At 43.6% G+C, this 15,820-nt stretch overlaps 1 protein-coding gene across 1 annotated transcript in view; it reads left to right on the forward strand.

The window, feature by feature from the left end:
• Positions 1–6,619, forward strand: part of ADAMTS12 (ADAM metallopeptidase with thrombospondin type 1 motif 12) — a 329,126-nt gene extending 322,507 nt beyond the window's left edge. The window contains exon 24 of the mRNA XM_030331700.2: positions 5,183–6,619. Coding sequence (XP_030187560.1) covers positions 5,183–5,361 — 179 coding nt within the window. The 3' untranslated portion in view covers positions 5,362–6,619. The remainder of the gene's footprint in view (positions 1–5,182) is intronic.
• Positions 6,620–15,820: the final 9,201 nt, after the last annotated feature.

Consider the following 15,820-nt stretch of genomic DNA (forward strand, 5'->3'; position numbering starts at 1 on the left):
AGATCTACTGCATTTAAATCAGAATCTGCACTTAAACAAGATCCCCAGGTGATTTGGATGTACATTAAAGTTTGAGAAGCACCCTGTTCTAGATCAAGGAGCCAATCTGAGACCCTCTTCCCTTTGTGTCATCTCATCACCTTCTATGGTACCGTGTTTTTCAAATGTTAAGGCGATATAGTATCTGTCTGTATTGTGTTGATTTTTACATAATTGAAGCAGCAAAAAGGCTTGATTGACCATGCTCAGTGTTGTGGGCTGTTATTTTTAAACTCTATGTAGATAGTCTTTAACTGTCTTATCACTGGGCAGCGCCATCTTCAATAATCAAAACTAGGTGAAATGCATACATGGTATTTTTATCTTGAAATCTCACACTGAGAAGATGGTGACTAATAGTTGGGTGTCAGTGGATGCAAATAGCAATGAATTCCACTCACCTCAACAATTATCAGGGCAACAAAAGATAATTACTAGCTTCTCCTGAAGGCAGAGCCATGCTTACTCATACAGAAACAACATGAAGAGCAGCTTCAAGAAATTCCTTGATTTAAAGAATCTACCACCAACCCTGACCCCTGAGCCTTCTAAAATGCTTTGAAAATAAGTCATTCGGTGCCTGGATTCTTGTCAGTCAGCCAGCCATCACAATAAACATACACCCTGTGTCCATCCTGTAGAATCAGGTATGAATTCCACTTAAGGTTTGCTTTCCTCCAGGCCATTTTACTTCCTTTAGATGCCATCAAAATTGTTAATGATTTAAATTCTAAATCAGAACTACCATTTCCATAGTAGAGACTATTAAAACCTTTCTTTTTTTTTCTTTTTTTTTTTAATTTTTTTTTCAACGTTTATTTATTTTTGGGACAGAGAGAGACAGAGCATGAACGGGGGAGGGGCAGAGAGAGAGGGAGACACAGAATCGGAAACAGGCTCCAGGCTCTGAGCCATCAGCCCAGAGCCCGACGCGGGGCTCGAACTCACGGACCGTGAGATCGTGACCTGGCTGAAGTCGGACGCTTAACCGACTGCGCCACCCAGGCGCCCCTAAACCCTTTCTAAGTATCTAGAAGATAAAAAAATTTAATTTAAAGATTTAACAAATTTTTAAAAATTTATCCAGAAATATGTACTATCAAGTGTATTCTAGGCATTATATTCATAATGATTATAAAACAAAAGCAAAGCTCTTACGTGCACCATTCCTGGGTTGTTGTCTTTTAATGAGGGAATGAGGGGTAGAGAAGGCAAGAAAAAGAATAAGGAAAGTAATGAAGACAGTACTTGGACCCAGAGTTGCTACAAATGAACATTTGAATCAGCAAACTTTCTACTCAAGAATATTCTTCCAGATGAATAGAATTTTGTGTTTTCATTTATTCAGCAAATATTACTGATCACAACATATGTCTCAGACGAATGCTAAAAACTGAGGGGACAGAAATGAGTACAATACAGCCCCTGGCCTCAAGGAACCCAAACTCTGACAGAAACTGAATTTGTCAGCAATACTGAAATCGTTTTTAAACTTTCTTCTATGGGAAAAATATTATCCTTTCAACCTAGACACAGCTGACAACAAAGAAACAAGCTTATACGTGTCCCTTTAAATTTCCAAGCGTGGTTTCTGTTGAACAGGCAGAGGCAAATTGAGATCTCCTCTCCAAGTCGCCCCTAATTATAAGCATTGTGTGTGCTTCGGCCAGGATCCAGTTTGCTGATGAATACAACAAGCCTTCATTGTTTTATTATAATAAAGAGAACTGTGCAGTTAAGCCGTGCCATGATGTTGGGCTCATGGTCATTATCTAAATGAGCTGCTAAACACAGGCCTGGAACACACTCCCAATATAGGCCACCTCTATCCTCCACTCGTCTTTCAAGTTCCCCACTCTCAAACAGGAGCACCCCAGGATCCAGCATGCTCCCAGTGTTCTGAAGACCATTGAAAAGCAGACTTTGTGATCTCATGGTTCCCAAGATCAGGCAAGAACACCAGGCATGGTTGAGCCTCTGTCAGTCACATAGATGACCTAACCTGACAATAGGGGGCCCCGTGTGAGCAAATGAGGATGTTCTTTTCAAGGAAGATCTGTCCATATGCCCTCCTCCTCCTCCCCTATCACCAGTACAAGAGATTCATTCCCTCGGTGTCCGAGTTTTAGAAGCAATGAAACAACATTCAAATTCCAGCCACCATCTACATACCAGCTATGCAATGTTGGGCTAGTTACCAAGCCTCTCTGGAACCTTCTGTTTTTAAAAGAAGAATAGCTATACCTACAAGTAAATTTCTACGTGCCTCAAATAAGGCAGTATATGTGAAGTATATTGTCTGGTAATCTGGTAAGTGCTTAATAAATTGTATTTCTGTTATTATTATTGTCATAGGAGGGGGGGTGTGTATTACTTTCCTAGGGCTACCATAAAAGACTACCAGGAGCTAAATAGCTTAAAACAACAGAAATGTATTCTCACAGTCCTGGAGGCCAGATGTTCAAAATCAAAGTCTTAACAGGGCCATGCTCTCTGTCTAAGCTTCTGGTGGTTGCTGGCAATCCCTGGCTTTCCTTGGCTTGTAGCTGCATAACTTCAATCTCTGCCCCCATCATCACATGGCCAATTTCCCTCTGATGTCAGTGTCTTCATGTGGTTTTCTCTTCACTATGCGTACCTGTCTCCTCTTCTTCTAAGGACACCAGTCATTAAGGGTCTACCCTATTCTGATGTGACCTCATCTTCATATATGTCATTATTACATCGTCAAAGAAATATTTCCACACAAAGTCACATTCACACGTACCAATGGTTAGGACTCCAACTTTGGGAGACACTAAAACTTCGGAGGATGCAATTCAGCCCACAATAGGTTAAGGGATTTGGGAGCCTCTAGGAAGCCTGTTCTATAATGGTAGACATGCTTGAGAGGTCACACTTTAGCCCTCACAAAAAAGACTCACATCACTATAGAAGAGTTCAAGATGGAATGTAGTAGCATGTTGGAGCAAATATTGCAATAGTAATACAAGTTCGGAGACTGAGACAGAAGGGATCCACGTGGGGCAGCATGGCCAAAAGAGGCTTTGTGGAGAAAGGGGATGCAAGTTGAGCCTTCGCACTTCCTCTGTCTTCTTCCTTTCCCGAGGTGACCTCAGTGCTCACATTTCCGTGGCAGGGAGAACGTGGGGCCGAGAGCTACACCAGATGCACCTCTTCCATCCACCGTCCACAAGGGCTTCAGGAGATACTGACTGACAAATTGGAGCAGACCTGTGACACCCAGGCTTCCATGCTGGCCCTGTTCCAAAGCCAGCAGCCTAGAGAGGAATCTTTGTCTCATTCTGAACAGCTGTCCACATGATGGAGGGCCAGCCCTCAAGGAGAATACTGGCCGCTCTAGCAGAGACGAGGGAGATGAGGACCTCCAATTCCTATTCCACAGTAGGAATCCCTGGCTGAAATGTGTGCCTTTCCTGAAACGTGAACGCACCTAAGAAAGTTTCCTGTGGAATTTTATAATAGGCTTAGGGAAGGGGCCTGAAGAAGAAAAGAATCAACAGTGAAGATTTTGGGGGGATCTAGGCACATTGTGTGTTGCCTATTCCCAAGTGCTGTTAAAACTTGCAAACAAAATAGGATTCTGACAGCGAATAGAAGACATTTATTTCTTCACAAGAAGAAAAAAAACACAAGGTGCATTCAAGGGAATGATGAGTTATGAGGAGATACAAAGCATTTTTTGCCTTCATGACCTGAAGGTGAAAGACAGTATAAAGAGGAAAACATACTGTCACAGATTTTGGGTAAAGACGATGTTACCTCAATTTTTATTTCTACTGACAGTCCTATTTACAAAGGACAACAGCCTCTTTGTGAAAATGTTTTTCTTCAAGATGATTCAAATCTCTTCTGGAAAGAAGAAGGAAAAGCAGCCAGAGCTCTGAGAGGCACCCACGCAAAGTTTGAAACAATTTCACTTTGTAGAAGAAAAATCTGCTATTTGGGGCCTCACTGAATTTCTTCCAGCCCAGGACTGCATGACCAGTCCAGTCTGAATATTGCTCCTAGAATGTGTGTGGTGTTGATGGTCACTGAGAAATTCCCTGCTTCATGGATGAGGAGAGCAGGGCCAAAGGAAAAAAAAATTGAGAAACTTAATTACCTAGAGCTGTTAGAGTAGAACAAGGATTAGAAGCCAGGGGAATTATTTGTGTATGTCTTATGGCTTCATCTACCGGGTACATTTCTGGAGGGCAGCGACCACATTCTATATACCTGTATCCTTTGCTGTGCTGAGCTATGCTCAGAACACATTGGTTAGTTGGCTAGCTGGGTGATTGCTTGGTGCTCTGAGTAATATGATTGATAAGAGCATAAGCTCTGGGGTCAAAACTGTCTCTGTTTAGATCTGGCTGTGCCACTTACTAGCCAGGGAACATTGTGCAGGTTTTTAACTCCTGTAGGCTTTACCATCTTCATTTGTGTAATGGGAAGAGTCATTTTTACCCGATAGTACTGCTGGGATGATTAAATGAGGCAATGCATGTGAAACATTGCATTCAACTGTTGCAGAACAATACTGCAGAGCAAAACATCTCTAAACTTGGGGACTACAATCATGTGTATTTTGCTCAGCATCTACAGATCAGCTGAGGGTCAGCTGATCTAGCTTGTGGTTGGCTGGTCTTGGCTGCAAGCTGTAGGTCCGGTCTAGGTTTGTTCCATGCGTCTTTCATCCTCCTTGGTCCACTAGATGCATGAACCATGTCCTTCTCACGGTGACAGCAGAAGCTCATCAGGGCAGGCTCCTCCTCCTGCACCCCCCAAAGCCCTGCAAGGATCATACGCACTTAGGAAACATTGTCCAAAGCAAGTCATAAGGCTAAACCCAAAGTTAAGCAATGGAGAAGTATTCACACCCACCAGGCAGCCATGGCAAGGGTGGGAATGTATATGACACCGCTACGCAGGAGTGAAGAATTGTGACTGATAGTTCAGTTTAACACAAATACTTTGCAGAGTGTCTGATACATAATCAGTGTTCTGTGGATGTCAACTATTATGAATTATTATGAAACCTTTCTTGGTAGATGCATAACATCTTCCATTAATAGAAGTTGTGTTCATTCACTTACAAAGGATAATCTTTGTTTTTTCTTATTTTTCTCTCCTTCCACAGATTTACTTTGCACCAAGGACAAGTTATCAGCCAGTTTCTGCCAAACACTAAAAACCATGAAGAAATGCTCTGTGCCCACTGTGAGGGCTCAGTGCTGCCTTTCATGTCCCCAGACACACATCGTCCACACCCAAAGGCCAAGAAAGCCACAGTCGCTCAAAAACCCCAAAGCGGTCTAGTCCAGAAGGAAGCCACCCTCCACCACAGACTGCAGCAACCTGCTGATGGTAGACTTTCTAGACCCAGGGACCACTGCACTGAGGTTTCTCAGGCCCAACTTCGGCTCAAAACAAAATCCACTGTGTTTTTTAGCCACAAAACATCCTTGCAAAAGGCATGGGACTGTGATAGCTTGCTGTTCCCTGACAGGCAGGTGAGATATCCAGGAGAGTCAGGCATCTCCTGGGATTGGCTCCCAGGAAAGGTGCCAGATTAGCTAAGTCAGTGACATGATGTCTTTCCCCTCCATAAAAATAAAAACAAAGACACCAGGATTTTCCCAGACTACCTCAGGAGTATCAAGAAACAGAACCAGATGTATCCAGGTAACAAATAATCTTGTTAATTTACTTAGGTGAAACCATCCTTTTTTTCCTTCCTGCTTGGGGAAGCTGTTGTTGAATACGTCATGGGAGAGAGCTTTCAGGAACATTCCTTTACTTCACCCAGGCAGAGGACCACTTTGTTCAGCCAGTACTCACCGGAGTCAGGGAGAGAAAGTGCTGGCTATATCACTCCGTCTACATCACTGTAGACTCCATATGTGGGCTGTTTAGACTCCCTTGCGTGCCTGGAGATATAAGAAGAAGAGAAAATGGGCAGAAACTATAAGATTTGTAAAGGTAAAAGATTTAGCTTAATTATACAGAAGACATTTCTGACTCAAGGATAATTTCTATGAAAACTCTTAAAAAGCAAACGAGCAGAAATCAAATTCTTGCTAGTATAAGAAAAGAAACATGGATCTTTATTCTTCCCCCTTTCCTGGCAAATACGTTTCCTTTGCAGAAGAGTAGATGAGTCTTCCTGTCTGACGTTTCCTCTCTAGCACATCCCCTGCCTGAGTCATCAGTTCAGGTCCAGCTGTGTTTCCACTGCTGGGGGTTTACACACAACAGCTACTCTAGCCAGGTCTGTGGCTGCAACACACACCTGCCTACCCCCAGGACAGAAAATGGTGCTCAAGATTAAAATATTTCAAAGAACCAGGTAAACTGTATTAAGTACAAGAACTTGGAACGCACCTCTAGTCTTGAAAAAAAAAAAACAAAACTCAAAAGTGAGGTTAAGTACACCCAGTACACCCAGTAGTTAGTTTTAAGGTCTGTTTCCCGGGATGGAACAGTCAGGAGAGACCCAAAAAGTGAAATGAATGCTGGAATGCTTATTCTGGACGTTCTCACCACCAATCAGGAGGCTGTGGTCTCAAATACAAGGCAAGTTTCCTGGGTGGGTGGGTGGGTAGGGAGGGCCTCAAAGGGAAGAAGCCCTCAGAACCAGTTCTTGACAGAGCGGGAAGCAGGGATGTGGACTTCAGGTAATGGGTAGCACATTCCAGACTCATGCACAGGTAGTGTAGTGTCCCATAGCTCTGGTGGATTACCTATCCGTTCAGCAGAATGGTGCTATTGAATAATGGTGCTAATATCTAGATGGTGGCAGAACTAATATAAACATACAGATAGATGTACAGGTGGGCAAGTCCATATACATCTATTGAATGTGTGATGGTGTTGCTGGCCAATGCCAGTTCTATTGCTTGGATACTAGAAGCTTAAAATGTTTATATTACGTGCTTTTTCATTTTCTTTCAAACCATTAATGTCTATTATTCTGATAAATTCCTGTGGAAAATAGAACACTGGGGTTGGGATGAAATTTAAGAAGGAGCAGAAACAGGAGGAAAGCAGAAACATTTACCTAAAGCCAGGGAGGTTATTTCTCAATAATAATGGTCTTGTGTTCTCTCTCTTTGAATGCAAACACTGCTGGTAGATGACAATCATTGGTGAAATATGTTTTAGAGAGAAGAGGCTTAAATGGTTAGTGACAGGAGTGGAGGAGAACCTGATTTTTTCTAATGAGGCCATTTGCAGAGACCGTCCCCGAAGTGTAGTGTGGGCTTTCAGGGGGCCAAATTTAGCAAGCTAGGTTGATTTAACTTCACCCGGTACTGTACTATCTAGCATCAGTTTATGCATGCCATCAGAGACCTGGGTATGACCAGTCTTCCAGAACTCAGGAACAAACCTGGATTCCTACTGACCTCAGCAAACTCAACTAGGCCAGATTTCTCAATACACGAAATGGACCATGTTATTTATGACCCACATGGCAGAGAAGATGATAGACATGTGGGGAGGGTCTGGCCAGATATTCCATTCTAGGGCTTTCTCCAGTTTCGTAAAGGTAGGAAATGAGCCCCTAATCGTGTATCACAGACGTTCACTGCCTGTATGGAGGCTGTGTCGTGAGATAGTTGTGTGGCATCTGTCACTCTGTACTCCAGGATAGAGTCATCTGACACAGTTGTTACCTTGACACTCATCTTTGGATCATCAGGGTTTTGACAGGCCCCCTGCTTGCAGTCATAAAGAGGCCTCAGATTTAACAGGAAGGCTCTAAAGACGAGAACCTAGATGGTACCTTCACCATTCCTTGGATGTTCACAGGGGACAACATCAAACAGCATTGTTGATTTATTTAGTGCACGTCCTCCTTTCTTCCCACCTTGAACAGGCAAGTGAGAAATGTGGCAAGACATGCTGTATACACATCTGCCATGAGCCAGAGGGGCCACCACAGGGTCTGGTGCTTAAATACAGTGAGGTTCTCAAACCCAGTTTGGTTTATTTCCATTGTCTTTCATAGTGATAGAGTTCACTGTTCTCTGGAAAGTTGTGGGTGAATTGAATTCTTGAACATTGAAACATAGTTTAACACACCAAGAGAAAATATTCCAAGAGACCAGCGAAGACTTTTCAAAAAAAGAAATAATTTTGTGGATACAAACAATTGCCTCTTCATGGAAATGACTTGTTTTACAATGGGTTTTCCTGGTGCAGTCATCCCAATGTGGTGCTTTCAGATATTTAATGAATGTTTACTTCATCAAGTTTCTGAAACCAATGTGAGAGATTTATGCTGTTTCAGACTATAATTTCCCAATCAATTGGCTGAAATCCTTCAAATTCTAAAATCTACACCCTGCTACCCCAGAGACTGCCAATCTTAGCTCTTCTCCCTCTGACTTTAAGATGAAGTCCTGGGACAGTGTATGTGCTGCTCGGTGCACAGTGATTCACTCTCAGGGGAGAGACCACATGACGTGAACTGCCTGGTGCTACAACTTAGCCAACATATTTGATGCTACTCCTATTTTGTTGTATTGAAAATTCAAATATTGTTAGTGTTAACATTATCTTAAGTTATGTCATTAAAAAAATCATTGGCAAAGCACAGTTCTACCCGTGACTGTCCTCCACAGTGGTTGTATGATGTATATGGCCCAACCCATGTGCTCTCCCTGCATCTCTATGCTACGCTGTTTTGCCAGGCCCAGCCTCCTTTAGGGGTACCTTGGTGGGTACCTCAGTATTTAAAGCCAGAGTGTAATCATAGCCTGCTATCGTGTAGCATTAATAAAATCGCTAAACTCAATGTTTCCATGTGATACATTTACTCCTGCCATGAGACTCCCACCACCCACCAGTATTGCCCTGGAATTTAACAACTGGAGGAGGATGCTGTCAACTTCTTCCTCCCACACTCCTTTGCAGATTTCTTCCTACTCCACCCCTAGATCATTATGTCATCAGATGAGTCACCTCCCCGGTGATGTAGAACATAGGTCCCTTGTGAATGTTGATGCAGCTGACACAATCCACCATATGATGATCCAAAGTGATGCCTAAAATTCTCCTCAGTACCAGGTTCAGTGTATGCAGAACTGTGTATGCAGTTCACAGCATAACCTATTCCCTCAATCTATCTAGCATGTTGACATAACATTTAAGAGAGACTAACCCACCTCTAGAGGATCTTGCTCTGGAAATCCAGTCCTTCTTCCAAAATGGTACCTAGCATAGCAAGTGTAACCAGCAAAAGTAGAATTTGGACATAGGGACATGGAATTTATTCAAATGGAATGAGTAAAAATGAGGCTGGCAAGAGCCAAGCATCTGTAGGCCTAGGATGTTTGAGGGCATGCATAGGAGCAGTAGGAATCATTTTTGGTCAAGAAGACATCACAGAGGGCCATGAACACCTCCTTGTTTGTACCTTAAAAACTCTTCTTTCTGTAATCACTGGGTAACTTATCCTACAAAACACAGCTCAAATGCTATTTCACCAAAGAAGCCTACACTAACCCTGCCAGAAAGACTGAGGCACTTTTCTGTTCCTCCTTCACCATGAGAGAGAGAGAGAGAGAGTGCATGGGAGTACACAAGCATGAGTGGGGGAGGCACAGAGAGAGGGGGACAGAGGATCCTTGTTGACAGCAGAGAGCCTGATGCTGGGCTCAAACTCATGAACTGTGAGATCATGATGAGCCAAAATTGGATGCTTAACTGATTGAGCCACCCAGGCTCCCCTCTGGAACACTAGTTCTTAATCAGGGATGATTTTGTCCCTAGGAGACATTTGACAATGACTGGAAACATTGGGAGGGGAGGAAGTGCTATAAGAATCTAGTGAGTAGAGGCCAAGGATGCTGCTAAACATTCTACATGACAGCCCCCCAACCAATAAAGATTTGTCTGGTTCAAAGTGTGAATAGTTTTGAAGTTGAAAAGCTGTACTACAACAATATCACCCTGGAGTGAGTAGCAGCATTTCTGGGTTGAGTAAAACTGAGCCCACCCTAAAATTTAGAACTCATAAGAGGACCAATGAGGTGAGTCAGAAAACCTTCAAAGAAGAAAAAAAATGATCAGGATTCAAAGCACATTAGCTTGAAAAAGCATCTTAATGGAGGGGACAAAGGATTGTGAGTATAGCTCCAAAAGAGTCTTGAATCAGCCCCTGGGGGTTCAGGTGTTTGATCTTAGAGCTGGGGGCAATAAACTAAAAGCAAATAAAATAGAAAAATGGTATCTTAGGGACTTGGAATAACCTCCTCCAACTGAGGTTTCTACCCAAACAGAACAGATGTAATCAGCCAGATCAAATTAACACCTTTACTAAGGGTAAGGCTGGTTTAGAGAGCATACCATAGATGCAGATGGAAAAGAGTTTTCCTATTCTTCTCTACGTCTCCAGGTTTCAGGCTCAAGAAGGATGGGGGCTAGAGAGGGACAGAAAGAGAGAGGTGGATCTCTCAACCCATTAACCTGTTAATAAAAGTATCCATGGCCTTTAAATGTTCACCAATGGCAGCATTCTGTCCTGTACTGGGAGGAGCTCTTGACAAGGGTGTCATAAAGGTCCAGAAGCATATCCCAACACTACCAACACTGAGTCCTCTTGTTTCTATGGGAGAGAGGTAAAAGAGCATGAAGGGAAGAGATGTGGGGGTGGGGGAACAGAGAAGGTATTATGTAAAAATGGTACCTTTTCTAGAAATCCTAATTGAAGATAGATTTTTTTTAATTAAAAAATTATTTTAACATCTGTTTATTTTTAAGAGAGAAAGACAGAGCACGACTGGGGAGGGGAAGAGAGAGAGGGAGACACAGAATCCAAAGCAGGCTCCAGGCTCTGAGCTGTCAACACAGAGCCTGACACACAGGGCTTGAACTCACAGACCTCAAGATCATGACCTGAGCCAAATTTGGACACTTAACTGAGCCACCCGGGCATGAAGATATTTTTTTAAAGATCATAAGGAAAAGACTTGTCAGGAAGAGTAGAAAAACAAGACCAGAAGTTAATGAGAGTGATCCTGCCTTCTGCGCCCACTCCCCAACCAAGCATTGCCCACACCTTCACTGGACAACCCCAGGCCCCTTCTTTTTAGTGGAAGAGCCTGGCACACCTCCATCACCAGCTTTGTGGGATGTTGCCAGGACTAGAGGTCCTCAGTGCCAGTGCTGCACCTTCTGCATATGGTGCCTGGCACCAGCATAATATCAAAGGATTCCCAAAGAAGCAGCACAGTCTGCCTGGAGCTGGACATCAGACATCAGCCAGCCGGGGGTGGGGGGTGGGGGGTGGGGTCCTCTGCCCAAATGCCATCTACGGTGGTGCCTCTGGCACCATCCCTGCACAGCATCCTCTTTGGCTGCTATGACAACTAGGAAACATCCCCATAGCCAGCTGTGTTGTGGCAGGACAGGAAAATAATAAGCTGTGGGAGAAAGTCATTAAGAGAATTAGTCCACAGGAGACATTCTCTTGTTGCTCCCAAACTATCAGAGAGGAATTTGCAGGGTCTGGAAATCCCTCAGAGCAGGTTGGAACAGATCCAGGGAAAAACTCTTAACCATCACTAACTATATTCTTAATTCCAGGCTAACTAGGATCTACTTACAATTCTTTTACCAACATACCACTCCTCTAGATGTAGCCCTTTGAGGGGAGGGAAAATATTTTTTGTTATTTCTATTCCTGGAACCTAGCTCACTGTCTAGCACACAGTGTGTGTTCAACAAAAATGTGTTGATGCCAAGTGAAGGATCTGGGAAGACACATGAAAGTCTTTTAGCAGCTGAGAGATGAAAGATTATTCTGGAAGTTGAACTTGATAATCCATTCAGAACCAACACAGAGAGCTAAACTAACCATCTTAGCTAGTAATCAACAATTAATTACAGGGACTTGAAACATTCCAGCAATTTTCAGTAGCAGTATTTGGGAACATGATGTGCCCCATGAAACACCCTTTCATGCAGGATCCAGGGGCTGAAGCTAAGGAGCCAGTGTTTCCACTTTACTAATGTCTGATACTCATCCTCTTTCTGAGGTCTTCCCAGTGTTTGAAAGAGAGGCAGTGTGGTGGGGACCAAACATACGAAACTGGGAGCAGAAGAACTGGATGCTGTCTGTTCCGCCACCACCAAGTTGTGGACTTTGGGCAAGTCTTCGGCATTCACCTACATTTCTGTCTCCTGATGTGTGATCAGCTCCCTTACGACAATAGTCATTTTTGCATTTATCATTAACACCCCAGTTCTCAACACCATGCCTGACATGGAAAGGATACCTGGTCAAGTGCAACAAACAGTTACCTGGACAGCTCTACTTGTGAAACAAGTCTGGGTGTGTGAGGGCTGTTAAAGCCACAGGAAAGGGGTGCCTGGATGGTTCAGTTAAGCGTCAGTTTTTCATTTCAGCTCAGGTTGTGTTCTCAAGGTCCAGAAGATTGAGCCCCATGTAGGGCTTCGAACTGAGAGCATGGAGCCTGCTTGCGATTCTCTCCCTCTCTCTCTCTCTGCCCCTCCTCCTACTCGCATGCTCTCTCTTTCTCTCAAAATAATTTTAAAAAACCACAGGGAAAACATGATGCAGCTTCTGAATTATCAATTTGATGCAAAGTTGGGAGAAGAGAAACATTTTTTTTTAAATAAAATATGTATCAGGTGCCTGGGTGGCTCAGTCAGTTAAGCATCAGACTCTTGATTTCAGCTCAGGTCATGATCTCATGGTTCATGGGATCGAGCCCTGCTGTGCAGACAGCATGGAGCCTGCTTGGGATTCTCTCTCCCTCTCTGCCCCTCTCTCTCACTCAAAAAAAATACATGAATTTTATTAAATAAAGTAAAACATATATTGGATAGTATGAAATATAAGTCTTTAAAATAAAATAAGAAACTTCAAGGGCATTTCCTCAATTGTGGGGGCTACTTCAGTCAGCCCCCCCTGGGCCTCTCTCTCCTGCCTCAGCGTTCTTTGTGGAAATGTTTAAGGCTGAATTCAGTGCTCTTTGAAGTCAGATCTGCTCTGATATTCTGTGACATGATGATTCCTTACAATCTGGCCACTGTCAAAATCCCCCTGGACATTCCCCTCTGTCCCTCCAGTGCGACACAGTTCCTCACTGCAATCCCACCCACAAGGCTCTTTATTTGCTAATCCAATTTTCCTGGCAGTCAAAAAAGCTTTGGTGGCAGCTGACTTCCTTTTTCCACTCCACCCTTCACCCCATCACCCTGCACTATCCTGGAAGCAGTCATGGGCAGGATGCCAAGGAAAACAGCAGTACTCTTCCAGTTTCAACCCATGGCAGCCAACTGCTGAGACCATGACTCTGAGGATGGGATGAGCAATCCATCCAGGGTACTTCATCCAGCTGGTTTGTTTACCCTGGTCAGGGGCAGGAGGCTGGGGGCCGCTCCTGCCAGAGGGGACCAGCTGCAATCTTCTAGTTATGATTGCCGCATCCCAAACTTCCCCCAAATTTAGTGGTGTAAGAACAACCATCATTTTACTGTGCTCACAGATTCTGTGGGTCAGAGACTCAGCACTCAGGCTCACAGAGAGATAATTCGTCTCTGCTCCATGATGTTGAGAACTGCAAAAACTTTGCATGAATGACTCTGTCCAAAGCTCTACATTTAGGGACTTGACCAAATGGACAAATGTTAGCCTGGATTCTAGCAGCTTAAGGCCTTGTTCCTGGGACAACCCACCCTACCCTCACCTCTCATCCCACCCCAGTTGAGTTTCTGTCTGGAAAAGCTTAAATGTGTGGAAAGAATTTAGCATTTGTTCCAGCCAACATTTGAGGATAGGCCCCTGACTTCCCTTTTCTTAGAGTATTTATTAAAAACTTATAAATCCTTTCTCCATCCATTTGAGACATGTGTGTATCTCCTGCAACCTAGGAGTGTCTTTCTCTGGGACTGAAAGCCATTCCTTTGAAATACAATCATCAGGAATGGAAGGGTGCCTGTTTTTCAGTCTCTGTGGGAGGATAGAAACCTCACTTTGAGAGAGATGACCTAATGACATTGACATTGACTAACCCCATTTTAGTAATTTTTCACTTTATTACTCTGCTCAAGACCCCACTCACTCCTTCTCCCCGTCTCTCACTCTCCCTTGAAAACACCATCACTACTGCACAAACTGGAGCTGAGCTCACAACAGTGAGGTCTCTTCCTACATTCAAGGGCAGAGGACATAATCCCACCTCTCAATGGAGCAGGTGCCAAATAACTGGGGCTTTGCTCTGAAACCACCTCACGCACCAAGTCCCAAGTTCCCTGTACAATAGAACTTCACCATTCGCAGATTCTGCGTTTGAGAATTTGCTATTTTGGAGTCACAACTCCAAAGTCAATAGTAGCAATGCTGTCACGGATACATGCCACCTGCACGCACGGTCTCAGCTAAAGTTGAACAAGGCGATGCTCTGCCTTCTTGTTTCAGCTCTCGTATGGTAAACAAATGTTCTTTTCGTGGTCTATTTAGTGCCATGTTTGTTTGTTTGCAGTTTAGTGCTTTTTGTTGATTTCACTGGCTAAAATGGCCTTTGAGTATAGTGCTGAAGTGCCGTCTGGTGCTTCTAGGTGCGAGAAGGCTGTGACGGGCATTCTGAAGTCTGAGAGAACATTGGGTTAGAATGACCTCCACAGGTCATGGCATTCCATGACCATGAGAGTCAAGGTAAAGCATTCATGTGGTATTCCATTGTCATTAATCTGCAAGAACTACACTACCGGTCCTAAAAGCTTGCACAAGAATGCTGATACAGCTTTATTCAAAATAGCCAAAACACTGGAAGCTATCCCGGTGTCTGTCAACAGCAGAAATGATAAGCTGTGATATATCATGAAACACTTCTCAACAATAAAAAGGAAAACTATAGATATATGCAACAATATGCAAGGCCTCAAGACATACGCTGAGTATGAGAAGCTGTACCCAAAAGACGACATACTATATAATTCTTTCTTAAAATAAAATTTGAAAACAAGCCCAACCAATATACAGTGGAAAAAATCAGAGTAATAGTTGCCTCTAGGGGTTGGGCGAAAGCGGGAATTGACTAGAAAGGGCCATATGAAATATTGTTGGGCTCTGAGCCCAGAATTTCTGATTCAGGACCAAGAATCTGCATTTCTAATAAGTTTCCAGCAGCTAGTCTTGGAAATCATACTTTGAGAACCAGTGCTCCAATCTAACCTTGATTGATTGATACAGCAGACACCCCTGCTGTCCATGTCACATTTCCAAAGCCTTCTTTTCTTTCTGTATGAGCCTAGAGTCATCTTGCTTCAAGCACATGCTGTACATCTGGTTGCTTTCTGCTCCAGAGCACTCACGTACATGCAGCTCTGAAAGGCAGAGGAGCTAAGACTGCTGGGGGCAACTCTCAACCAATGGGGGTGGACATCGTGGGTAAATGTTCAGGACAAATCTGGAGGACCCTCCATGCTTCGCAGGAGGGGCTAGCATTGTTGCCCACAGCAGCAACCTCTTTTTTTTTAACCAGCATTTTTTTTTTCCTTCTTAGCAGCAACTTCTATAGCACACCCTGAAGTTCACTTTTCCACCTTCCCAGCTCCCTCACTTCTGTTTCCTGAGACCACCCTCCATAGAAGCTATTCTCATCCAAGTCCTTGTCTCAGGTTCTGGGGGAACCCAAACAAAGATAACTGGTGAATATTGGGAGATGAAACAAGGCTGAAAATGATCACAAGGGTGGCACCTGACATTACCATAGAAAAGAAAGATGGTGGATGGTGTCCATCA

Source organism: Lynx canadensis, chromosome A1 (assembly GCF_007474595.2).
Source record: "Lynx canadensis isolate LIC74 chromosome A1, mLynCan4.pri.v2, whole genome shotgun sequence".
Lineage (NCBI taxonomy): Eukaryota > Metazoa > Chordata > Mammalia > Carnivora > Felidae > Lynx > Lynx canadensis.